This window comes from Squalius cephalus, assembly GCF_949319135.1.
Source record: "Squalius cephalus genome assembly, chromosome: 1".
Classification (NCBI taxonomy): Eukaryota; Metazoa; Chordata; class Actinopteri; order Cypriniformes; family Leuciscidae; genus Squalius; species Squalius cephalus.
This window is the reverse complement of record NC_137122.1, coordinates 46,700,650-46,725,119: the sequence shown is the minus strand read 5'-3', so window position 1 is coordinate 46,725,119 and position 24,470 is coordinate 46,700,650. Positions and strand designations below refer to the sequence as shown.

The following is a 24,470-nucleotide window of genomic DNA, read 5'->3' as shown; positions in this document are numbered from 1 at the left end:
ATACAACTATGTGTTCCTTAACACGCTTCCTCCCTGAAAAATACAGGGGCGGGGAAGGAACAAAGCTTTACTTGTAGAACCTTAGGGAGGCATATTGTCATATTGTTGTGTGCGTGTGTGTGTGTGTGTGTGTGTGTGTGTGTGTGTGTGTGTGTGTGTGTGTGTGTGTGTGTGTGTCAGTAAGAGAGAAAGATCCAGTGAGATGTTTTCACCTATTTCATAAATATGATTGTTCCAATGTGCAGTTGCAAACTAAAGAAAATGGTCACAAGTCAAGACTTTACGGAAAAAAACATTACAAGGATAAAATATAATTAAAACGTATCCACTGTTTATGTGTAAACATAGTATATTTATTATAGTATATTTAAAAATGACCATTGCAATTACAACCAAGTTAATTATGCTCATTATATTAATAATATACTGGTATACATGACACCTAACTCATATCACAGATCTCATTTCTTCTTGCCGTCAGAGAAACAACATGATTGACACTTATACTTGAGACATACCCCTCCTTCCCTTCCCTTCCCTTCCCTTCCCTTCCCTTCCCACATCTTCCTAGATCAAATCACCGGCCAATGCAGCCTTAAATTGAACTTACTTTGAATGTGCACGGTCCACTATCCATATTTCCGCCTCCAAATGAGTAAAACCGGAGAGACATTGCACTGACTAGACACTGGTACTGTAGTGGCCTACTGGTACGCTCTTCCTCTCACAACTGACCCTTTAGAATCCCCTCGAAGCAGTTAAACCGTCACTTGCATTCTAGAATGTGAAATATATAGTACATTGTCAACTCCCCAAAACCATAAAACTAACTTTATGGACCCCACGTGACTTTTGAGAGCCAGTAAGGGGTATCTATCTGTGGCCTGGGCGATTTTTACGATCTAACTTCAAGATAAAACGCTCATCCGTTTGACATGTAAATGTCATAGCTACTTTTTGTATAGTTTGGGCAAAGGGAAAAGCAAAATTACAAAAGGCAAGTGGCCGTTGGTACACTGCGGAGACCTCCAACCGGCTCTCAAAACTTAGAGGTAGAGAAGAGTTTGGCACGCATGGTAAGTTTAAAGGCTCAGTGCTTGTTTACTAGGACACAGAAATATAGGGGTGGGCTAGCGTTTGTAAATTATATAAACATTCTGGAAAATGTGTGTTTTAAATGTAGTTGTAGCCTACTATAGAAACGTCTTAACTTATGTATACGCCAGGTTTTGGTGAACATGTCTCCTAATGTCTGTTTTCGCTTAATAGTAAGTGCGGTTTAGCGTTTTGCTATTAGTGTCCAAGTTGTGTGTGAACTGTCAATATACAGTTCACGGATCTGCATTGTGGCGTAGCAAAACGTTTCTCAGTAATTTAAAGGACCGTACAGATATTTGTGTTTCAGATAATATTATGAATGTGTAATCTATACCTGTCAATCATTGCCAAGAATGAGTTGTCTTGATTGTGCGTAAATTGAAGAACTTTCAAGAAATGTATTAGATTTGAATATGAGGAACTTTATTTTTTTACTCCAAGTTAAACTACAAACAAATACAAAAAGCTTTTTGGCAAAATGCTAACAGGCAGTTCAACATGACAAATTTTTTTTTTTTTTTCGTTTTCCACACGTTTGCCGTTCATTCTGCCTTCTACAAATAGCCAACTGATCACAATAAAAATGTTCAATATGTACATCCTTTTTGGAACATAAACATGATCCAGTAATATACAATTACATATTTGGAATACAACTATACACACGTATGAACGGGTACAAGAATTTAGTGAGGACTATTTACACATTTCCTTTTTTTTCTCTCTCAAAAATAATAGAAGAGTTTGAACACATGACAAATCGAATGTGATTATTTAGACAATTATTAAACAGAGGACCATGAAACATACAGAGGCGTCTGCTAAATTTAATGCAGTCACCACTAAACTAGAGCTTCACTTCATACAAGGGCAGGTTCGTTTCTAAGCTGTAAACTCAAAAGGTATACACGTATAGGTAAATAAGTTATAACATTTAAGAGCTCACATGCTAACTCTCAAGAAAGCATTAACATAGCACTTTACACATAAACAATATTCATAACAAGAACAACAGGCGGTATATTGAGAGCTTCTTTCCCCTTCAGTTTTATTTACTTGCCAAAATTATAGTCACCATAGTATTAAAAAGAACAACATGTGAACACAAATTTTCGCTTCATTATAGCAGTACCACAGTAGAATTTTAAAATGCCTAAAACATCCATAACATGCCAAAAGGTGCCGCGATGTACAGTACTTTGTAAGTAATGTTTTGAGACCTATTTTTCCTCGTAATTTTCTTTTGCACACCACGTAGTAGGACTTGGGATACAACTATGGCTGGAAAGCGCTGCCTGCGGTAGCCAGGCTCATGCTCTTCAGTTTATTGTCCTTTTTCCATTTCATCCGCCGGTTTTGGAACCAAATCTTAATTTGACGCTCTGAGAGGCACAGAGCATGGGCTATCTCTATCCTCCTCCTTCGGGTGAGGTATCTATTGAAATGGAACTCTTTTTCCAGCTCTAGCGTCTGATAGCGGGTATATGCAGTTCGGGCCCTTTTGCCGTCTGGTCCAGTCATATCTGAATAATGTGGACAAAACGCAAAGGGGAATAAAGATTAGCGAAAATTGACCTGCACATCATTTCAAAAACAGTTTCCAACAACTTTTTGTTATAGATACACATGAGTGACACGATTTACAACTGAATGCGTACAGGGAAATCACCAAATGGGACAGTGCACAGCGCCTCACTTTTGGCTCATGGCGTTTGTTTTTGTTTCGTTTTGCTACTTACAACCTCAATATTTAATACAACCTCAAATATTCGCAGTTATTATATAATCACTTTTTTCCCCGCTGCTTGTTTATCCATCCCACTATCGTCGCATTTTCACCCCGTTATTTCTCTCCGTTTTATTAGCGGTGCTCCAACACTAAACTAATCACATTCCCACACACCATAAAGCTGAACTTTTCACAGAAACAACAACTTGTAAACCTTCCTGCCTCGCTGCCCTCTCTTCCACCCCGCTCTCATTCTCTCCTCTACAGTTTGCGAGGCTCCACACTTGATAGATTTATGGCACTTTCACGGAAATCTAAAATAAAGACTGTTATGACGCCACACTGAATTTAAATCAGAACTGAACACAATACGCATTTGCTAACAAACAAAGAGACGTAAACATAATACGTGTGTACCATGGCTAATATGTAGTTTCCTCATCCAAGGGAATATTTGGGGAGCTTGGCCATCGGACGTCGCCGAGGTAGTGGAGGTTGCCGTGCTCTCTTGCTTCTGTTGTGTCCGAGGTGCGGAGTTGTTCGCTCTGTGAGACGCGTCCTCGGTCTCAGAAGAAACGCTGGCTTCGTCGATTTCTGTGAAATGTGTGTTGTTGTTGAGATTATTACCCGCAGTGGTGGTGCTTTGGTCGGAAGGGGGCGAAGAGCATTTGGGTCCAAGGCTTTCGCTGTTGGAACAAGGCAGCGGCTCCGGAGACGCGAGCGAGCAGCTTGACGGCTGCCGGAATCGCGTCTCCGGGGCTGGAGACTGGAAGACCCGGGAGTTGTCCCCAACCGCCCCAAAGTGGCCAGTGCTGGTTGAACGATTGACGCTTAGGTCCATTCCATTGTAGTTGTAGCCGTAAGAGCCTGAATGCATGGTGCCGGAGTCCCTGTACGAGGCGTTCATAGCGCTGCTGCTAGTTCCATAATTTAGTAACTGATAGTCAGGGCCATTTGGGTAGCGCCCTGAGAACGAGTTTACAAAGTAAGAGCTCATTTAGGTTGTTTTAGAGGGCTTGATTTGTAGATCTTGGTCGTTATAACGCTGTGCTTCACGATTTATGATGTATTAATGAATTATAGCAATGCACTGTACTTCGTTTTTGCTATGTATGCGGCCAAATATGGGGGTGGGGGTGCGTTTGAGAATCACGTGCTTTTGTTGACCAGTCGTAAATTCTCACTGATGACTTCAAGAGGTAATTCATGCTCTATGGTTACAAATGATGACGAGACTGGGAGTCGTTAGACTCGAGTCAACGTGTACCTCCCTTTGCAGGGATTTGCTGCATGTGAGCAGACAGCGTCACCTACTGGGAATGAAATTTATTGCACGATTGGAAGATATGTTGAGCGCTCAACGCTACTTATTTCTTTTTTAAATGGCAATTAAACGGATTTCCGTTGTAGTTTATTGTGATATTAATAAACTTTAGTGTAGTTATTGACCCTTTACGCATACAAAAATTGCCCACAATCTATAATGCGTACTTGAAATACAAATATTAATATAAAGGTGAACTGTCACATCATTTCGTATAATATATATATATATATATATATATATATATATATATATATATATATATATATATACACACACACACACATATACAAACGTATTATTAAAACATATAATAATGTGTATGTTAATAATTAATAATAACACACATTTTAAGAACATAATAAGATTTTAGTTGTATGATGTGAAACCCTACGGCCACTCTAGTAGTACTTTATAGTATAAATATTAGCCTATAATAATGATGAAAAAAATTAAGCACTGGTGGCAACATTATCTAAGCTACATTATGAATACATAATAGGCTATACAATATTAAATATAAAAAATTCAAACAAATCGTTAAATTCCGCTAAATTCCAGTGAATCCTATATCGTTGGATACCACAGATGTATTTTTTCCATCCTAAGAAGCGATCTGACTTTTTAGTAGACGTCTTCCAAAGATGAGTTCCTGTTCGCACACTGTATGGACAACATAAGGAATGCGAGATCGTGATTTATGTTCCAAGATGATATATGGTTTGTTGACAAAACGCCAATTGCTGCTTCATGTATGTGCATGATGTAAAACTGTAGGCTACTAAACTTCTATAGACGTGTGGTTATGTTAAAGCCGGAAAAGGACCGTTGAAATACCTCAGAACAATATTAACTCTTATATTTTAGCAATATTTAATTCCCTGAAAATAGCAGAATTTAACAATAAGTAACAGATTTACAATATTCTAGCCTGCGAAGAAGCGTGAAGTTCTCCCACTGTGCTCGGTGAACACATTCATGTATAGATAAATGTATACTCTGGTTTGTAGATTTTTTTTTTTTTAAATGTAAATGATGTGTCTGATTTTGGGTTGAATTTTGTTGACACAATTAGGAACCTCCACTTATTGTCGCTTAGCCCTTCAGGCTGTAGAGTATCTCAGGGTGAGTGACCAGCGCCCACAGGTCAGCTTTCTCTTTTGGTTATCTATTAAAACCTGCTGAACCTTTTCACCTCTCACTTTGTAGGAAGTATTTTGGAACCAAGTGGGCAAAGTTCGGCCTTTTAGTTGTACAAAAAGCGAAACCAAATCCCTAACTGAAGAGTTTTGGGGCTTTGTACCTGTTTCATGAAGTCAGAAAAACACGCGACCACTGTTTGTCCTAAAATATCATGCACACAATAGTAAATGTATCATATATTTACATATATGCCAGCAGGTACTGAAATTTCATATTATTTACGCAGCAATATGCATGTTTATTGCGTTGCCCTATACATTTTCGGTTTTAGTGATATTTTTCTTTACATCATCCAATGGGTCAACCGTGAATTTGTTTAAACTAGTTTTCTTGACAAAAATAAAAAGAATACAGGGAAAGCAGGTGTTTCCGCAATGAGGATCCGTCATTTCATATTATCGGCCGTCATCAAATATAGCATGAGAGGCTGGATTTCGTTTGTTTAATTAAAGGCTTGAATAACAATCAAAAAACATGTAAAAATGTTTGACTATTGTAGACTTTTGTGTGTGTTCCTACTATGTTTTTTTCTTGAATATCTAGCTGCTCCAGTGCTTTTTCACTCAGACTCTATAAATTATGTCATGTGTCTGAACGTTTAACTTACGAATAAATGAAAGATAGCAAAAGGTTTTCCATACATGGGAATTTATTTTATTTTTACACAGCTTAAATATAAACACGAATATGACACAAATTTCAAATAGCTTCGTTCAACATGGACATTTCAGTCATAAGAGCAAATCTAAATTGAATAAGAGCGCACAAAACCACATGTGTTAAACGTCATGTAAAAAAAGGAAAGAAATCACAAAAGAAATTACATTGAGTTAACAGGAATGCTACAGTTGCTAACATGATGGAAAGTCTTCATTTGTGTTATCATGGTGTCTGGTGCCCTCTATGCCATAGCTTTCTTTTGGTGGGGGAAATTTATCGTTTAAAAATTCATTCTGTCCTCTTCTCCTCCTCCTCTTCGCCACTGGTTTGTGAGCAGTTGATCAATTTGTTCTCTTTTTTCCATTTCATTCGCCGGTTTTGGAACCAAATCTTTATCTGACGTTCTGTCAGGCACAGTGCGTGCGCAATCTCAATGCGGCGTCTTCGGGTCAGATACCTGTTAAAGTGGAACTCTTTCTCCAATTCTAACGTCTGGTAGCGAGTGTACGTCTGACGACCCCTTCGGCCAGCGTTACCGAAGGTCCCTGTCCATGGGATAAAAGAGAAAAGTCAAACATTAACACAAAGAGCGTGTTTTTTACAATGATAAATGCGTCCGGAGAAAACAGCTCGAGGGTGACATAATGACAAGAAACTCTCAAGTCAGTGCGAAATGCATGCAGCTAAAATACAGTCGACTACATATCAAATTTTTTGCTGTCCTGCAATTTTAACACATTTAATGATATTTGTTGTGTTGAATTTTTGTTATGTTGTCCTCATTTAAACCTATGTGCAGACAAACTGAGAGGTCTAAAATCTGAGGAAATGTGATTCTCCTTTTCTCATTTTCGTGACAGATATAAACAAAAGATACCGGTCTATTTTTGTGCTTATCTGAACATAGATGCAACGCATAATAGTTTGAGCACATGTCAAAGTTGTGTTTGTGACTGAAACGTGTACAAAGATGTCCGTGGATGTTCATGCTGCTGAACTTTAAACATGTAACTACTGTAAACGGACAGGGCTATATGCAGTGAATAAAATCAAGTTACAGAGTGTTCAGCTTCTATTGGTCCTTGTAGTTTATATTGCATAGCCCAATCATAATATATTTCGTGTTTTTACAGCCTAATACTGCCATGTACTTGTCACTGTATCATAAGAAGGCACAAACAGCAACAGATGTATCAAAAGAACAACAATGATAATTTTGTAATAAGACATACGGTGATTCAGCAGCTCTTCTGTTTATAATTAGACACGCTTCTCTAGTGATTTAAATGATATGAGCCTTGCGGCGAACATATTTCCAAATGTCCTCCCTCAAAAACAAGTACAGTACATTTGAAAGATTTCACAGAACTTTACAGGAGTGGCTTTGCTTTCAGTATGACACTATGGTGGAGACGAGCGTATTTGCACTGTATTGGGCTTCCGGCATAGTACAGTGAAGCTGTAAGTCACGTAGGCTATAGCACGCTCTTGCTCCGTCTTTATTAGCGACGAGAAAAAATGAAGGGCAAAAAAAGACAACATGAACTCACCGTTACACGAGTTCATCCGTTGCATCCAAGGATAAACCGGCGCTGACGGCTTCTGTTCGTCGGCCTCAGGGTAGATGCCTTTCCCCGTCGATCCCGTGCAGTCTGTCTTGCGATGATCCTGACTGAGCACGAACGAGTGTTCCTCTATGCTGGCGAGGGCGCAGGCAGGGTCCTTTTCCCTGTAGAAGCTTGCTGTCGCATAATCGCAGGGACCGGCGGCGGTCGCCCTGCCGTAGGCACCGTTCGCTTGTTGGTAAAAAGAGGATGGGTACGCCTTCTCTTGGACACTGGAACCTCCATAAGCAGCACCGGGATAGTGTCGTAAAGGGTCTGTGTATCCGGAGGAATATAACGGTATCTGTCCCAAGAACGACTCCTGTCCTCCGGGCAGAGTCACTGGGAAAGTTGAGTTTACAAAATAGGAACTCATTGGGAGGGTACGGCTCTTTTGCGTGGTTTATGATTTGTTGTGTTTTATAGTCCAAGTGGTTTAGCTATTAGTAGTTTATCGGAGATTGGGTTTTAGATGGGGGGGGGGGGGGGGTGTTCTGGGTGGCTATGTGCCAGTGCGGGACAGAGGGAAACCGTACCATCTGACCAGCCACTGACCAATAGCGAGCGGACGTGCCTGCAAAATAGCACCCTTGAGGGGGGCTGTGATTGCACGCGCCGGGGGACCCCGGAGCAGAGAACTAGCTTTTTTTTAATCCCTTCTCCCTTTCCGTTTCTTCCAATGAGATTTCACAATGCGAATCACATAGGAATTTTAAAACGCTAAATTGAATTCATCGACACTTTGTGCCCCCACATACAGTCGGCTTTGGTCCTATCATACCACTGAAGAGTAAAGTGTCAACATACAAGACCCGGAGTAGCCGATTTTCTAAGCACACATTATTACGTACAACATTTAATCATTTTCCATCCTTTATATTCCAGATGGGTACTTTACTAGGCCTTATCGCACAAGTAGGTCACAAAAGATAAAATGACATATTGATGATCTCGGCTTCAACGCTTTTTTCATCACTGTAATTTCATAGTGATTTATAAATGGTAAACGACGTGTTAAAGAAAGCCTAAACCTATATATAAACAGTGCAAAGTAAATGAGCCTGAGCAAAAGTATTTAACAAAATTCAGAAGGTAACAGATATGTTGCCTATATATATTAAACTGTTTAGTGATAATATAAATAATACATATTCATGTTGCCACATAATGACAGCACAAATATGTACTGAATGTGTGAATATAAAAGACACGTTTACTGTCATCCACGATTTTTTGAAAACAAATGTGTGTGTACATATATATATATATATATATATATATATATATATATATATATATATATATATATATATATATATATATATATATATATATATATAATGTTTTGTCAATTTGTTTTTCATTCAACACAAGTTTTGTTAAATGTATTTTGTATGCGCATGACATTTTTTACAGCATTGCGCACAATTTGTTTCCTCCTTTGCTTAAATTAATTAATGATTTGAGAATGCCAGCAAATAGTTCAGCAGTGTTTTGGCTTTTTGTCGGTGTTGCGCTGCACTGGTCGAGCGTGCGTGTGTTTTTCATTAACCAAAAGTACAGTTATGGTGGCCGGGTATCCTGTCGCTATACGACCAATAAACCATTTGCGACACAACAAGTGGATATTTTTAAAGGTGGCGCACTGGGGGTTGCGTGCATTTTACTTTCATTTCAGTTTCCTTTGACTAGGATGCTGCGTTTCCTTTCGCATTGCATAGTTTTCTGCGAACGGAAAGCATCTATTGTGTTTCCATTTGTAGAAATGAGCAAGGGGGAGAAGGGCCCGGTCAACGTTTGTTAATTATTAATGAGCAATAACTACCATTACACGTTCTATAAATTCTTAACCAAGACATCTAGAGATTGTGCTTGGCATTTAAATAAGTTTGTGCTAGGCATTCTTTCCTCAAAAAGCTCGCGTTTTTTTAACTTCATTATTCTTTCTCTCTCTCTCTCTTTCTCTCTCTCTCTCTCTCTCTCTTTTTACAGGTATTTCTTCCTTGTCTTCGAAGAACCACAGAAGCCAGCGAGACAACTGGATTGCAGTGGACTATTATAGACAGTCAACTTTTCTGCGGAAGTCACTTATTTAGTGATAAGGAGTAAAAGTGAATAATTTCACACCCATTTGGACATGGAGTGACCTGTTATGAACTTTTTGTCAAGAATGCTATAACGTTCTGTATTCCTCCGAGTGTAACACATGTGAGTAGGCGATGTCAAATATTTAAAATGTAAAACATGCTATGTAAAACATGATTTACAACTCTGAAAAAACGCATCTTTATATTAAAATATATGAAAAAGAACTCAGGAGTTCATTGTTTTAATGCTGGTGTCAGACATTTGTTTGTACCCTAAGTTACGAATTCTTAAAACTGAACATTTAAAATGACGTACAGGCCTTGCTTCAAATGCCGTGTTTCCTTCGTGTACAATAGCCTATGTGTTTTTACATAAATAATTAAAGGCGCTTTTAGGCTTCCTTTAAATTTACGACAAGACTGTGATTGCCGCATTTATATTTTTCATTATATTTATCATATATGCTGTCTTCATACGCTTTAATTTAATATCAGTGCATTATTTTCACGATAATTATGCTCATGGTTTCGCTGTTTATCTTGTCCCCTAAATACCGATTTATTTATATGTATATTATATTTGTTTGTATTAAATATATCTGTTAAATAGGCTATATCTGGTTAAACAAGTTACATTTAACAAATGCGCATGCATTTTACTATCAAAAAGTCAGGGAGGGGGTGATCCGCAAACTCTTGCCTTAAGCCTGCTGTTAATTTATGAATGCTGTTCTACCACATGCTAAACTTTAACATGTGGTCAAAGCAAAGTGCAATAAATGGATGGCATTTAGAGCTAAACGTGCGCGTCTCTATATGTAAAAATCCGTAAAAAAAACTACATTTTAGACAACATACAAAACAAATGGAGATGTCAATTATAAATTAGTAAATCAAACACACTTGGCCCAAAGAAAACCGGCCCGTTCTTTATGTATTTTTACGTTCGTATCAGATTTCACTAACATCATAAACCTAAGGGATAAAAGCCTTATTGATTTTCAGAAGCTTTGTCAGCCACCCATAACAAGGGATTTTTGAGTTTGTGGATGGTAATAATGCCTAATGTTATCTGTTTTCAACAACAATAATACGATTTGTTTTAGGTTGATCAAAGAATAAAACTAAGTTTTATTTTATTTTAAGCTACTTTGAACTTATATTTATATTTATATATTTATACGTTAACAATAATTCCAATTCTGTAATTATCCGTGCTTTGAAATGTAAACCACTGAAGTTATAAATGCCACAGCTATGCAAATAAAATGAGAGTGACTGTATTTTTTACTTTATGGAAACTCAGTCTTGTGACTGGAATAACTTAGAAATCATATTACTTAGGTGCAAAACAGTAGAGCCCTGAAATAAATACAAAGACTAAGAGACAACCCATATCACACATTCACACTTTATGACATTAAACAGTCATACAATCTCCAAGCACCCCCCCCCCCCCCCACACACACACACACACACTCTCTCCCTCTCTCTCTCTCTCTCTCTCTCTCTCTCTCTCTCTTTCTCTCTCTCTTTCTCTCTCTCACAAACACATACACACACACATACACACTCTTTCCGGTTACTATGCCCACTACCAGTCCAAATAAACACTTATTGCTTGGAGTATGTACTTCCTAAGAGAGAACGCCAAAGAAATAAAAAAAGGTCAGCATGGCTTTAAAAACTGGCGAAGGATGTAGGTTTTGGCGAGGGCACACACAACTCGGCTCGCACTTAGGCCTCGACGCACTTCATTCCATGTACAATGGAATAACCTTGGAGTGGTCAAATGCTGATATTCTGGATAGATTACAAGAAGCAAGAAAGCAGAGATGGAGAAATATAAGCCCTTCAGGCCACAGATTTTTTCAGTGAGTGCATGTGTGCCACAAATCTCCCCCAAACGCAGACACTTCAAAGAGCAGCAAGAACAGCTAGGAGAATTTACAGCCCCTACATTCTTTTACGTTTCACTGCCACCGGGCCGAGAACCCCTCCCTGTCTTTCCTGTTATCTGCGGCTGCAATGTGTGTGCTTTGCTGCATACAACATTTAAGAGGTTTTATAAATATTTAAAAGCTACAGCACACATCTGTTGGTGAGTGGCGAATGTTGGTGTGACTTGATAAAAGTGGAAGAAAAGATACTGTGCGCACACAGTCGCACAAGCACTCACACGGCAATAAAACGTACTTTAAAAGAACACTAAAACACATTCTCACACTGCCATAAAACGACACGTCACGCGCTGGCGTGCGCGCGCGCGCGCGCACACACACACACACACACACACACACAATACAGCAAACAAATGCGCACTGTAATAAATTCTCGCTCTCTCTCTACACGCTCACACACACATACCCAGTGCAATAAACACACCCTCTAAGTAGCCTGTGTTGGCGAAATACAAGGATGAACACTAGATGGCGCCAGATAGCGGGGAAATGGCTCGTGTGCTTGGATTTGTGTCAGCAGCTCTCAACAACAGGCTTAGCAGATTCATGCACCTCGGAAGATGAAATTAGGAAAATGTGGAACAAGTTCATTAAATGCACATATCCGTTTTGATATATAAAAATACTAGATATTGCATTGTTCACTGTCTATTGGATGGATATTCTTTAAGACTGTGAGTATAGGAAACAGAGAGATCCTTCTTAGAGATGTGCTGTTGATTCCAAGCATTTTAGTAATTACGTAGTAGTTATCTAAATAAAAACATCTGTAAATGTTATAGATAGATAGATAGATAGATTTCCTATTTAAGGAATACATGTTTGTATGTTTTGTTTTTGCATAAAGTGGTTCGTCATTCATTTCCAACATCAGCCTATCCTTGTTCCATACAGTAAACGCTGTAGCGTGTTAAGAAAAATGAGCATTTGAACAAATGAACACCGAAACTCCAGGAACGTTACAAAACTGCTGGACGGTATGGAATGGATGAGAACCGATGTCAAGCAGAGCCGCGAGGAATCATTACGTCCCACTCACTGCAGCCGGTAGAATAACCTGGAAGGTTTGTTCATCTGATCTGGAAGTGAAAGACGTCCTATTCAGAACAAGGGGAGACCCTTGGGTATTTTGGGTACATATTTTGAACATATAATAGCCTATATGTTTCACATAACTATTCAAGTATTATTACCCTATATTTTAGGCTACCTTATATTTTTGTCTATCAGTTTGTTTGTTTGTTTGTTTTTTCCCTGTGTGATTTAGGACGGTATTAAAGCATTTTGCCATCTATGTAACTTTTAATGTCGTACTGAATAAAGCATTTTACGTAATAAATGACTATAGGTAGCCTATATAAGGCGAAGATCAGATTGGCAAGACGACAGCTTCTTCAAACCTCGCCCTCTCGCCGCAGCCATGACTGCGCTCCATATCATTAATACAGTAATGCAGTGGAAAACCCGAAATCAGCACATCTGAAACTCTGTAAATGCACACCATGCATTAGGTCTAAAATACCTTGCCGCTGACCAGAAGAAAAAAAAAATACATGGAAAGGCACCAAAACGCTTATTCCGCTCCACCCAAGATGGAAATGAATAATTGGATTTAGATAGGTGTTTACTTCTAAGCTGTTGTGCACGCGCGGCTTATTAGTAGAGTACATCCATCAGTGCGCATGATTAGGCTTGGTCGAGTTCTTACCTCAGAGAAACGAAGCGGTTGCGAGACAATGACAGACTTACCTTTGTTGATAATTCGTCACCCAGCACCAGGACAGAGAGGCTCAAACCTCTCGCCGTAGCTCGCGCTCGGTAAGTCCTGTTGCTCTTCTTGGTCCCGCCATTAGAGCGAAGCAGTGAAAATGACAGCGGCACCACAGCTTCCATCCGCTTTAGTCAACAGGAGTCAGACCCCCGTATGAAAAATTAGATGAGACCCTACTGCGTGTCCAGATCTCAATAAGACTCCATCGCAGTGGTTATCCCAATCACAGGCGGCCACATTAGCATAGCAGAGAGGAGAGGAGGCTGTTCTCTCCCTGTTCCATTTGAGAACATCAGCCTGAACAATGCTCTCCGACTGTATGGATTTTCAGTGCTAGCAAAAATATACTATATAAAAAAAGAGCTAGAACCTTTAAGGAGCACAGTGAAGCTACATTAAGTGCCGCGGCCAAAAGAATGCTGCAATATAACCACTTGGGAAATCATAAAAAGTTCATGTTCACGGTTACTCGTCCACATGACCATCCTCGGCCAATCCCAGGACCCAGGCACTCATAAAGTTCTATCACAAAGTTGTAAATTTTCATAAAACAACAAGGAATTTATTGCATTTCTTCATGACTGTTTTAACAGCAGTAGCTCTGCCGTCGCCATCTTTTCTCTATACAATCGCAAGGAAAATCTAATATTTTTCGTGCTTGTATCACTGCTTTACTTAAGCTGAAAAGCTTATTAGTCGAACGTGTGAGATATTAGGCTTGAACATGTGTTATTTGTGTTTTTGAAGCCGAAATATAACACCAATGCGGTTTGACATTTAAGGCAATTTTGCAGGCATGAGCTTTAATATAAAATGAAGCCATCCAAAACTATGTCGCGAATGAAGGTAGATCAAAGTTACAACAGTTAATGTTACGGTGCTATAATCTGGTTAGTGACTAAGACAAATATTATTATTATTAGGCTACTTTTATAGGATTGGATATAGTGTCTAACTAAAAAGAGGATGTTTGCTCTTTATTTGTAATATTCCCCAGCTAAGGATTACGCTCAAAACAGAGCCATAATATCATACAGTAATATGAAATACGAAAAAAAAATATTAGCCGATTAATATAATTATTATTAATACTTATTTATTTGATTAATATTTAAGAAAAAAAAAGAAAAAGAAAAGAAAACAGTCTGCGATTCAAACAGAAAGACTTCTCGTTGGCATACCGTAATACGTTTTATTATAATTAAAAATAAAAACATTTCAGAACGAAATATTTAGGACAAAAACATTTGTCGCGTTATGGCAATTGTGCCTACATTGTATAGGCTACACTGCACTAAACTATACACAGGCCTTCACGACAGTTTCGCAATGCGACAAAAAGCAGATAGCATCCAAAAGTTAGGGGATTGCTTCAATCAAAATAAGCAAATAAAAATATGGATCACTTACAGTGTTATACAGTTTTGTCTAAATCGGAAAAGGTTTTGTAACAAACCTTAGATCTGAAGCCAGAAAAGACCGGCCGCTTTCCCATTCTACTGATTTTTTTGTCCCTTTTATGACGTTTCCGGCTTTTTATTGATGCACTAAACACATTAGTTTACAACCCCATAATATAAACGCCTTCTTTTGGTCTCACACGACACAGAACCTGTCACTTCTCTACAAGAACTCGGCTTGACCTGAGGAAAAAAATTAAGTCACAATAACAATTGATGTTCACGAGGCAACGACAATGACGAATCAAAATAATATTCGGCCTATAGCCTAGATTAAAACAAACAGTACACTGGTCCTCATTTTTAAACTGCTTTGTGAGATAACTGATCATTACGAAATCTGCAACATTATTGCTCATTTATATTTAAAGATTTAAAACGTAAATGTATATAGAAATATATTTTATTTCAATAGTCTATATTTTGTCCACAACAGAACTATTGTAATTCCCAAATAACCCTAAAGGATTAATAAAACCAAAATATTTTAGTAATAGCCTATAATGTAACTGTTAATAAAAAATAAAAAACATATCGAAGATGTTTAACCTGGTAGTGAATATAAATGATTAACTAATAAATAGACAGACAGGCAGGTTGCTTCTGATTCTCCTTCTGAGATTATTATTATTTTTTTTTATTTTTTATTTTTTATTATTATACTAGGCTACGGAGTGGCAGATTTCCGCGAGTATTTTTTAGGAACTGTTTTAAAAAGGCAGGGGTCTTTATAAAATAAATATATGCTTGTGGTATTATCACATTCAGGGTTATTTGGCACAACATTATTGTGATTTTACTCCGACTAGAAACGAAAAGCAAGCAAAGAATACAGAAAAGAAAACTGGAAAGGAAACCAAAAAAAATTAAACATCTTGTGGTCAGCAGTACAGTTTATTTGAACACTTATGAACAGGAAAAAATGCTTATACATACAAAAATGTACACATAAGCCTACATAACAGGGGTATATCAAAATTAGAAAAAAATAAAATAATAAATTGCTCCCTTCTGTGTTTCACCCTGCAGTGACTAGGTCGAACTTAATAGGCACAAACAAGGCCTGTATGTCACAAATATATGATAGGCCTATATAGTGTTATTGACATTAATATTAAGCCTATATATAGCCTATATAATGTAGGCTATACAGTATGAGTATACATGTATCATATATCTATATTAGAATGCGTTTTAAAATTACTTGTAATGTATTAACTATATTTACGAGTCTAAGACATTAACACCTCTAACACAAGTTACTTAGGTAAACGACATTGACATTTTGCCCACAGTATTCTAAGTAGCATTTTTGTTTCAACTCAGTGAATCCTGAATTAAAGCAGGTCGAATCGATAGTATACAGGACAGTCTATTTGTATGCCACATGCGTCGCTACTCATCTTCCTCTTCCTCGTCGCCCCCGATTTGGTCAGCAGCAGGAGAGCTGCGGCCCGTTGATTTGTTCTCTTTCTTCCATTTCATCCTTCTGTTTTGAAACCAGATTTTAATCTGGCGTTCGGTCAAGCACAGGGCGTGTGCAATCTCTATACGCCGCCGCCGTGAGAGGTAACGGTTGAAGTGGAATTCTTTCTCCAGCTCTAATGTTTGATAGCGGGAATATGTCTGACGGCCTCTTTTCCGGTCCGCACCTGTGGGAAACGCGGGAGAAGGGTCAGAAAGCGTAACAAGTATGAAAATATGTTTACCAAAAACACGTAAAAAAAAAAAGGAAAATCTGTTACAATCAATAAGAAGAGTTCGAATGTTTTTCGATGGTTACAATGAAAACATGTCTGCCTTTGTGAATCACCATTGGTCTGAATGAAAACGAAGGATTTCAAGAACTTAAAATTCATTAAAAGCATTAAATATGATAGGCTATAATTATCGAAAAATCACTCCCATTTAAGCTAAAAAAAAGTAGGCTACACTTCAGTTTGTGAATGTAAAACAACAGATTCGACATATTTTAGTATTTTCAGTAGGCTACACACTGGGGGAAATGAGACTTCAATACGCATGGCTGCTTGATTCTCGTATAGGTGTGTTACTAACCATAACAAAGCGGTCAGTCATTATACAGATACATTTTATGCTATTGAGATTAGCGAAGGTAAATATTTAGATACGATTTATTTTTTTATTTTATTTTTTGGCACAGTGCCTTAGTGAAATCCATTATTAAGGAAAGATTAGTTAGCTATTAATCCTGAAATAATAATAATAATAATAATAATAAAAAGCGGTCATCAAACCCAAACGTGTCTTGAAGTCTTCTAAATTATATTTTGGATGTGTATTCCTTACATGAGGTCACATAGCCTAGTAAAAATAGCAAAACGAAACGCACACATAGGCCTATATAATTTAACCGTGCGTCTGAACTGTTACATGCATTAAGATTAAGATACAACACAGTCGAATTACAACTTAACTTTGAAGGTTAAAACTGCATCTTAAATATAAAAGTGGAATGTAATTCAAAAGCAAAATGAAAGTATACAAATACCCCTGCTGTAAGTGTATTCTCTGGCTTGCACACTCCCGTGACTCTAATGGTGGCCTGGCGTTCAGACTTCCTTCTAAACATGACCAAAGTCAACAACATGATCTAGTTCCCTTACACATTCGCGCTGAAGTGTTATATCCATCTAGATAAAGAAGCCATCTACGTAAAGTATCCATCTTTTAGCTGCACGTTTAGAGAGAAGAAATCTAACTAGACGTTCACAACCTTGCCCATGCACGGTCAGTGACTTTCTGCTGTCCCTGCGTTTCCGTTTCCAGCAGACTGTCGACAAATGGGTGCTGTTTTGTGCTTTTTGAACTTTTTTTATTGCACTCTTCAGTCGTTTGTATCTTACTTCCGTGTTGTCGTCAACGCCGTGACACTTCTTGTTGATACTATACTATCTAGCACAAACTGTGCAAAAACATGAAGAATTTGAGTGAAAAGCAGAAGGCACGAGAGTAATAGAGAGAGAAATATAAGTATTGTATGTAAATCCAAGCAGATACCGCTATTTCGTTCTTTCAGGGGTATAAATTAAGTGCATTATGTCTGTCCTCGCAGAACGAAACGCTTTTACACGAGTTAAAACAAGGGCGAGCATTGTGTTGGGTCACTGTTCAGGGTCCCTGACGTACACGGTCTCCCCAATGATAGACATGGAAATAGAATTTCATCTGGCCTGTGTGAATGTGTCCGTCTGTGAATAGTGAAAGAGAAATAAAGTGAGGGACAGAGACCATCTATGTGAAATATCAAACGAAAGCACGAAATCAACCGAAAAGGCAGCTGGCCCTATAAAGACATAAAACCTTGTGGTTGGGGGTGCAAGGCCCAGCATACATGTCTGATATGTTAAAATGTGTAGAAGCAAAATGATTATTTTTTTGGTATTTGTTTATGTACTCGTGAATGTTTAGGGTTTCTTTTTATGCAACTGTCTACACCAGCTTTGGCGTATCAAAAATGTGGCCTTTACAGCAGACATGGCAGTGGACTAACTTTTTAAAAACAAAAAATAAACGAATTAATAAAATATGTATAAGCAGCTTCCCTTTTTTAAAAAGAGGCTTATTCGTGTTTAACATCACCATTTACAAAAGTAAAATAGCTGCCGTTATTATTCAAATTAAAGTAATTTAAAATAATTAAAAGAGCTAAAAAAAAATGTCTCTGTACTTACAAAGTAATAGGTTAACTATGACACATTCGTTGTTCATAAAATGGCAATGGCATTTCACACGTAGAACGAAAATGTAGGCCTATACACCTTCGGCTGACAATGACTATCTGCCAGTAATGTCAACAACTTTGCTAATGAGGTATCTGTTTCAAAACTATTTATGTTGTTGTATTTTTACACTAGGAGCTAACAAGAGAAGAAGCGTCCTGGGTTGACAGTTGACTGATAGGAACGTCTGTGCTCGTGGGGAGTGTCTTGAGAGGCCGCAGAAAATCATTAAAAGAGAACTTGTCGACCTTCTTTTCAAATGCGTCAGCCGGGACGTGTGGTGGCTACACGCGTGAAAAGCGCTATTACTACGAAACGCAGACGATTTTTTTAAAAACCCTTGTTCAGCGAATAGTTTAGTCGGGGAACTTGGACGCATGACAGCATGTTTTGTAAAACTTCCAACACATGCCCACGCACACGCACGCAGACAAGCACATACATGCACAACATACTGCATATAACACACACACACACACAGTTAAATTACTGAGAGTAATTTAAAAACAAAGGCCCACCCAGCTGTAACATACCCTAGAAAAACAAGGCCCCGCCCTCTATATAAAAATATAAGAATATTTAATGTAATTGCTTGAGCACATACTAACTTAACGATGGATTCATCTTCCTAACTAACTTAAAGATGGATTCCATTCCACCATGATAACACACTGTCAGCAGAATACATATTTGTTAAACCTAAACATAATTCATCCAAACCTCTCATACCGTCCCCTCCCTTTTTTCACAAAACGCGAAATACTACGTACTAGGATGTCTTGAATTATGACGACTAATTAGTCGTAAAAAAAGATCTGAAGAAAAGAACACTTTTTGAAATGACTTGGTCGCTCCCCTTAACCTGTTTCCCTCCCCCTCAGACATACATACGCACACCCCTGTCCTCAAGAAACATTCAGTTTTCACAGACCTGTGCTCCTCATCCACGGATAGATTCGGAGGTTGTTTTCGTTGTTTTGATGGTGGCCCCTCTGCTCTTCCTTACCACTGCTTTGCGCTTTACAGAGATCGCCAGCGCTCACCATGGGTAGATTCGGATGGTCAAACAGAGGGCTGTGCATGTTCAAAGAGACAGCTCCCAGCTCATACGCAGTGGGGTACATGCCTTGGGTCTGGCTGGAAAGACAAGCACCGTTAGTGTACATGCTCGACAGAGAGACAGAAGATGTGGAGGAGACCGGTGCACCGGTAGAAGCCGAGCCGTAGCCGCTGGCCCGTTGCGAACTGCACGAAAAGGCGCAAGAAGTTTGCTCGGGAAACACGCCACTAGAGAAGACAGAACTCGCCACTTGGTATTTGGAAAACAACGCGTTCGCGTAATACAATGAACTCATAATTTGAGAAGTGATTTATATGCTAAGAAGTTTTAGTGTCGGTTTTACGAGGTCCAATGATATATTACAGAATTACAGTCTAGATTTACACCAAAAATCACCCCTTTTTCCTCAGGGGCCACGTGATGGGCAGCACGTGATGACATATCCTCCAATGGGTGTACGGCTTCCCAGAGCCCTGTCTAATGTGGAGAAGGGCTGCGCAGCTGACCATCCACATAAATTTGTTAAATTATTCACTTACAACCAACGGTACCTACAGTCAACACAAACGCACGGGAGAACACACAAATCGATAGGCTATTGAGAAGGTTTCTGTAATCACCAAATCCGCGTCAAGCAATAAATAAGTGTGGGTTGTACAAACTTATAAATGAGTTCAGGTTGTCCAGATTTAGGAACATGCCTCCCGTTTGGAAGGGCACCACACAAATAACAAGAAACCTATTTATTTCTGTATTGATTTTCAACACTATTTCCTCTTGTCACCGGTGCAGTGCCCCAATCTCATCACTGCATTTTTGCAATGTCTGTACAGTGTCCGTGTCAAGAGTATGATGACTCGGGCCCTTACTAGTTTCTGCTTCAAATCATCCCAATAGCCTAAGCAGTCACCACCAACGTTAGCCATTTCCATGGCGACGGACTGGTTCAGTGCATCCCAAATAGTTTCCCTATACATGTTTTGCTAATGCATGTTCGCGAAAGTCATGTCGTGGATGTTTCTGGATGTTTGAGAAGCCCACATACTCTTACGACAGTAATTCACCTGACATGATGTGCTCCCATAACTCAAATGCCCACATATAACAGAGTTCAGCTCGATGAAATTTCGTTTTAAGAGATTTTTGATGTAGATTCACGATAATACATAGTCTGTTTCTGTTTAGTGGCATATTATATCGTGTCGTGTTACGGTGTTGGTCTGACAAAATAGTTTGGTTTTTCAGTTGTGGTTTGCATGCCGCCTCTCTTTTAGTTAAATTATCTTACTATAAATCAAGAATCAGACCACACTACAAGGTATTTTTATGAGATTTGTCATCATTAACAATGTGTACTAATCCATGTTTGTGCTTATAATAATATTCTTATTCCTAGAGGTCTTTTTGACTGAAGCGGACCGTGGAACCGCACAGTAACGTGAAATGATGTTGAGGACACATGGTGTCACGGATTCTCGCTTGTAAACTTTATTGTGTCCACTTTCCTCCGGTGCCTCCAGTTTTAGACATTAAAATACAGTTAAGAATGACAACAAAACATATAGTCATCTCATAAACTACTTCACCAGCAAACAATGATTGTAAACAATGGGTCACATGACATCATTTTAAAATTTCTTTTTTATTATGTTTATTCATTTTTATAATCCACTGTGCGCATGCTTAGGCTACCCCAAGAAAGGAAGACAACAAAAAATACCATCGATTTAAGAAGAACCAAAGAAGTGTAAAAAGAGATTCTACGGCATAAATAGGCAGTTTCATGTTGTTGGAAGTCATTAATTCTACATCATCATCATAACATATAAGTGAGAACAGTTAAAAGTGCACCATTTAACTTAAAACTATACAGCTGCCAAGGTAATTGTTAATGACAATATCCTAACAATAGAAACATAAGTTTCACGATAATTATTTCACAAAGAAAGGAGACTAGCTTTAACACTATCATACTCTGAACAACAGGTAAAAAGTAGAAATGCTTCATGTCCTTCGTCTTCCTGAAGTTCTGTGGTCACCATATTAAGTGTATAGTAATTTGTCTGATCCCAGTCATTTTTTCTGTTCCTTCCTCGAGTGAAAGATGTAACAACTCGGCTTGATTAAAATGTCTCTGTGAGACAAACCTCCCATGCAAACACCGTTATTCTCTTCATCATTGTCTGTGTTTTATTTTCCTTATTTATTATTTGCCGTTTCGATTGACTGGCACACGTACACACACACACACACACACACACACACTCTCTCTCTCTCTCTCTCGCTCTCTCTCACACACAAACACACTCTCGCATCCGCTCTACATTTGTTTTTCCTTGTCGCAGTCTTCGCCGGCCGACTGTGTCCCGGATGCCTGTTCTTTCTCCCGTTTCTCTTTTTCGATCTGCTCTTGTTCAGACTTGCTGCTTGGAAACTTGTCCTTGTTGTTTTCCTTTTTCCATTTCATGCGACGGTTTTGAAACCAGATTTTGACTTGTCGTTCTGTCAGTCCCAAAGCGTGTGATACCTCAATTCGTCTCTTGCGCGTTAGGTAGGGATTGAAGAGAAACTCTTTCTCGAGTTCAAGCGTCTGATAGCGGCTGTAGGTCTGGCGGCCTCGCCTCCGTCCGGCAGCTACTGGCAATAAAGAAGTTTTTAGATGTTAATCAGAGCTCAAAACACCCACCAAATCGTAATTTTAGAATCAAGTTCAAACATATTTGTGAAGCAACAATCCACAAAGGCAGCTTTCACGCAAAATGAACATCTACTCCAGTACATAATCGCGTTACATTATTAGTTTATGTGTAGGTTTTTAGTGTAGGCTACCATGGAGATTCCCCACAGTCTAACACAGTAATTAATGTAAAAAGCTCCACCATTAAAAATATAAGTATCCTACCACAACACTTACACACAAATTGACACAATAATGGGCAACACTAACCCCGCAGTATAGAGTCGTCAAAAGCAGTCTATACTATTTCACATGTTCAAAGGATTAGGAACAGCCATAAATGACACAATCATTGTGAAACGACCACTGTGTAGTGAAATAAACTCGAGGCTCACTGTAAGTCGTTAAAGGCTGCAGTAAAACTTTGACCTGGGTGAGAAGTGAGAGATCAGCTGTGGGGCAAAGTCTCACACATGGAAACAGCAAGAAGAGAAGGGGCTTTTCTCTCGCCCTCTTCTTCCTCTCTCCCACACTCCTGCCTTTCTATGACGGGGTCATTAAACTGTAAAGTGATTCACAAGTTTTGAACACCATAAAACAATAAAACCAGCTATTGTCCCCCCTCTTCTCGTGCACACAGGAAATGCAATTCTAAACCTAAACTGCACTGCTTTTTTTCTTGCTTTTTTGTTCGTGAGGCAAACTCAGGTTTTATGTCACTTCCACAGACACACACACACACACAACGCGAGCTGACCGGCAGAGGCTCACCTTGAGGTCGCATCCACGGGAACAGCTGTGTGGGCGACGGACTCTGTTCTGCGTTTTCCGTCTCGTCGCCGATGCCCCCCGTGGAGAGTTTGCAGTCGCTATACTGAACCAAGTCGGCGTCTTGAGCACTGAAAAGTGTTTGCCTCTGGAGAGCATCGTAACTGTAGAAGTTTCCCGGCTCGCCGTGACAAGTTACCGCACAGGGACTCTGCTGGTAAGGCGCTGCAGAGAGCGTGGACGCGCCGTGGTGGTAAAACTCCTGAATCTGAGGGGCATGCTGGAAAGTGGCCCCGGTGCCTGGACCGTACACGACGGTGGGTCTCGTCCCAAGGTCTTGAGCAAATCCGCACTCGTAATAGTTTGGCCGTAGAGTGTCTCCACTTTTGTATTTAGTGAAGAGAGAGTTGACGAAATATGAGCTCATGTTTTGATGTTGTTGGTGGTGCTGATTTTGTACAAGAGTTTGCGTTTGAATGTCTTTATATCAGCGCTGTAGCTTCAGAGAGTTGTCAGTTTCACAGTTACTGAGGTAACAAAAAATGCAGCAGCAAAGCGTTGAGTTCCAATATCTGAACGATTTGCGTTCGTATACCTTTGTTAAAACAACTTATCTAAAGCTTCCATAAGCATGTCCCCGCTGTAGAGTTCCAGCATCACAATCCTGGTGAATTCCGGTGCCAGTTCCCAACCAGTTTTCTATGATTTACTCGGCTGCAAACGAGTAGTTTCATATTTTGCGGTGTGTTTTCAGGATCATTTGCATCTTCTATCGGATCCTCGTTCCATTGGCTTATCGCATCCCCACACGGACACCGCTCTGTGCGATTCTGATATGAAGGGAGCGGGAGAATGAAAAAGAGAGAAAAAGAGAAAGCGAGTGAGAGAGAGCTGAGAGGGTTAGAGCGCGAGGTAGCAGGAGAGAGAAGGGGGGCCAAGGGAGAAGAGAGGAGGGGAGAATATGCACATTAATATGTTCAAGCGGGCAAGTTAATGAGAAATCTGCCTCTTTGCATCAGATCAAGTGCACAGCCTCTGCCCCTCCCCCACTCAACTTCTCCACTCCAAACCCCTTTGAAAGATTGATTTTTTGCATGTTCATCACAGACAACCTAAAGTGATGCATATTTAGTCGTTAATTTCCAACTCTCTAACGAGGTCGAGTCTCTTTTTTTTAAATGTCAGGGTCGAGACGGCCAATTTTAAAAGGTACACCATTTAATTAGTATCAGTTTAAACATATCCTAAAAACCTTATAAGCATGCGTAATTTTGCAAAAGCATCCTCTGCAGCGACTGAGGCGCGCGCATCGAAAATAAGCGAGA

The 24,470-nt window shown here is 39.2% G+C and overlaps 5 protein-coding genes and 1 long non-coding RNA gene across 8 annotated transcripts in view; 1 reads left to right on the top strand and 5 right to left on the bottom strand.

The window, feature by feature from the left end:
* The window catches only part of LOC307166864, a 259,475-nt gene extending 249,583 nt beyond the window's left edge, over positions 1-9,892 (top strand). The window contains exon 4 of the long non-coding RNA XR_013822702.1: positions 9,611-9,892. This is a non-coding gene — a long non-coding RNA (uncharacterized lncRNA). The remainder of the gene's footprint in view (positions 1-9,610) is intronic.
* Positions 1-13,857, bottom strand: part of hoxb3a (homeobox B3a) — a 74,472-nt gene extending 60,615 nt beyond the window's left edge. For both annotated transcript variants that reach the window (XM_079885476.1, XM_079885475.1), the window contains exon 1: positions 13,416-13,857. The gene's annotated coding sequence lies outside the window, so the exon portion shown is untranslated. The remainder of the gene's footprint in view (positions 1-13,415) is intronic.
* Positions 1,502-3,938, bottom strand: hoxb5a (homeobox B5a). The gene is made up of 2 exons (XM_079885572.1): positions 3,245-3,938; positions 1,502-2,621 (listed from the first exon to the last, which is right to left on the bottom strand). The coding sequence occupies exons 1-2, from the start codon at positions 3,822-3,824 to the stop codon at positions 2,374-2,376; spliced, it is 828 nt and encodes a 275-aa protein (XP_079741698.1). The 5' UTR covers positions 3,825-3,938; the 3' UTR covers positions 1,502-2,373.
* On the bottom strand, positions 5,990-8,043 carry hoxb6a (homeobox B6a). The gene is made up of 2 exons (XM_079885586.1): positions 7,565-8,043; positions 5,990-6,559 (listed from the first exon to the last, which is right to left on the bottom strand). The coding sequence occupies exons 1-2, from the start codon at positions 7,992-7,994 to the stop codon at positions 6,303-6,305; spliced, it is 687 nt and encodes a 228-aa protein (XP_079741712.1). The 5' UTR covers positions 7,995-8,043; the 3' UTR covers positions 5,990-6,302.
* A 1,923-nt stretch (positions 13,858-15,780) lies between the features above and the next one.
* hoxb7a (homeobox B7a) lies at positions 15,781-20,111 on the bottom strand. Its single transcript, XM_079889680.1, has 2 exons — positions 19,572-20,111; positions 15,781-16,549 (listed from the first exon to the last, which is right to left on the bottom strand). Exons 1-2 carry the CDS (start codon positions 19,993-19,995, stop codon positions 16,293-16,295), a joined length of 681 nt encoding a protein of 226 aa, XP_079745806.1. The 5' UTR covers positions 19,996-20,111; the 3' UTR covers positions 15,781-16,292.
* A 1,055-nt stretch (positions 20,112-21,166) lies between these two features.
* hoxb8a (homeobox B8a) lies at positions 21,167-23,982 on the bottom strand. Of its 2 annotated transcripts, none has more exons than XM_079876810.1 (2): positions 23,149-23,982; positions 21,167-22,334 (listed from the first exon to the last, which is right to left on the bottom strand). In XM_079876810.1, exons 1-2 carry the CDS (start codon positions 23,570-23,572, stop codon positions 22,021-22,023), a joined length of 738 nt encoding a protein of 245 aa, XP_079732936.1. In that variant the 5' UTR covers positions 23,573-23,982; the 3' UTR covers positions 21,167-22,020. The 2 variants fall into 2 exon arrangements, with proteins under 2 accessions (XP_079732936.1, XP_079732935.1); XM_079876809.1 differs by having other exon boundaries at positions 21,892-22,337.
* Positions 23,983-24,470: the final 488 nt, after the last annotated feature.

Coding starts and splice junctions, on each gene's coding strand:
- hoxb5a (XM_079885572.1), bottom strand. CDS start 3,824: ATGAGCTCTTACTTTGTAAACTCGTTCTCAGGGCGCTACCCAAATGGC. Junction 2,622..3,244: donor GAAACTACATATTAGCCATG/GTACACACGTAT, acceptor CACATTATTCAG/ATATGACTGGACCAGACGGC.
- hoxb6a (XM_079885586.1), bottom strand. CDS start 7,994: ATGAGTTCCTATTTTGTAAACTCAACTTTCCCAGTGACTCTGCCCGGA. Junction 6,560..7,564: donor ACGGATGAACTCGTGTAACG/GTGAGTTCATGT, acceptor TCCCATGGACAG/GGACCTTCGGTAACGCTGGC.
- hoxb7a (XM_079889680.1), bottom strand. CDS start 19,995: ATGAGTTCATTGTATTACGCGAACGCGTTGTTTTCCAAATACCAAGTG. Junction 16,550..19,571: donor TCCGTGGATGAGGAGCACAG/GTCTGTGAAAAC, acceptor CGTTTCCCACAG/GTGCGGACCGGAAAAGAGGC.
- hoxb8a (XM_079876809.1), bottom strand. CDS start 23,572: ATGAGCTCATATTTCGTCAACTCTCTCTTCACTAAATACAAAAGTGGA. Junction 22,338..23,148: donor CCCGTGGATGCGACCTCAAG/GTGAGCCTCTGC, acceptor CTTTATTGCCAG/TAGCTGCCGGACGGAGGCGA.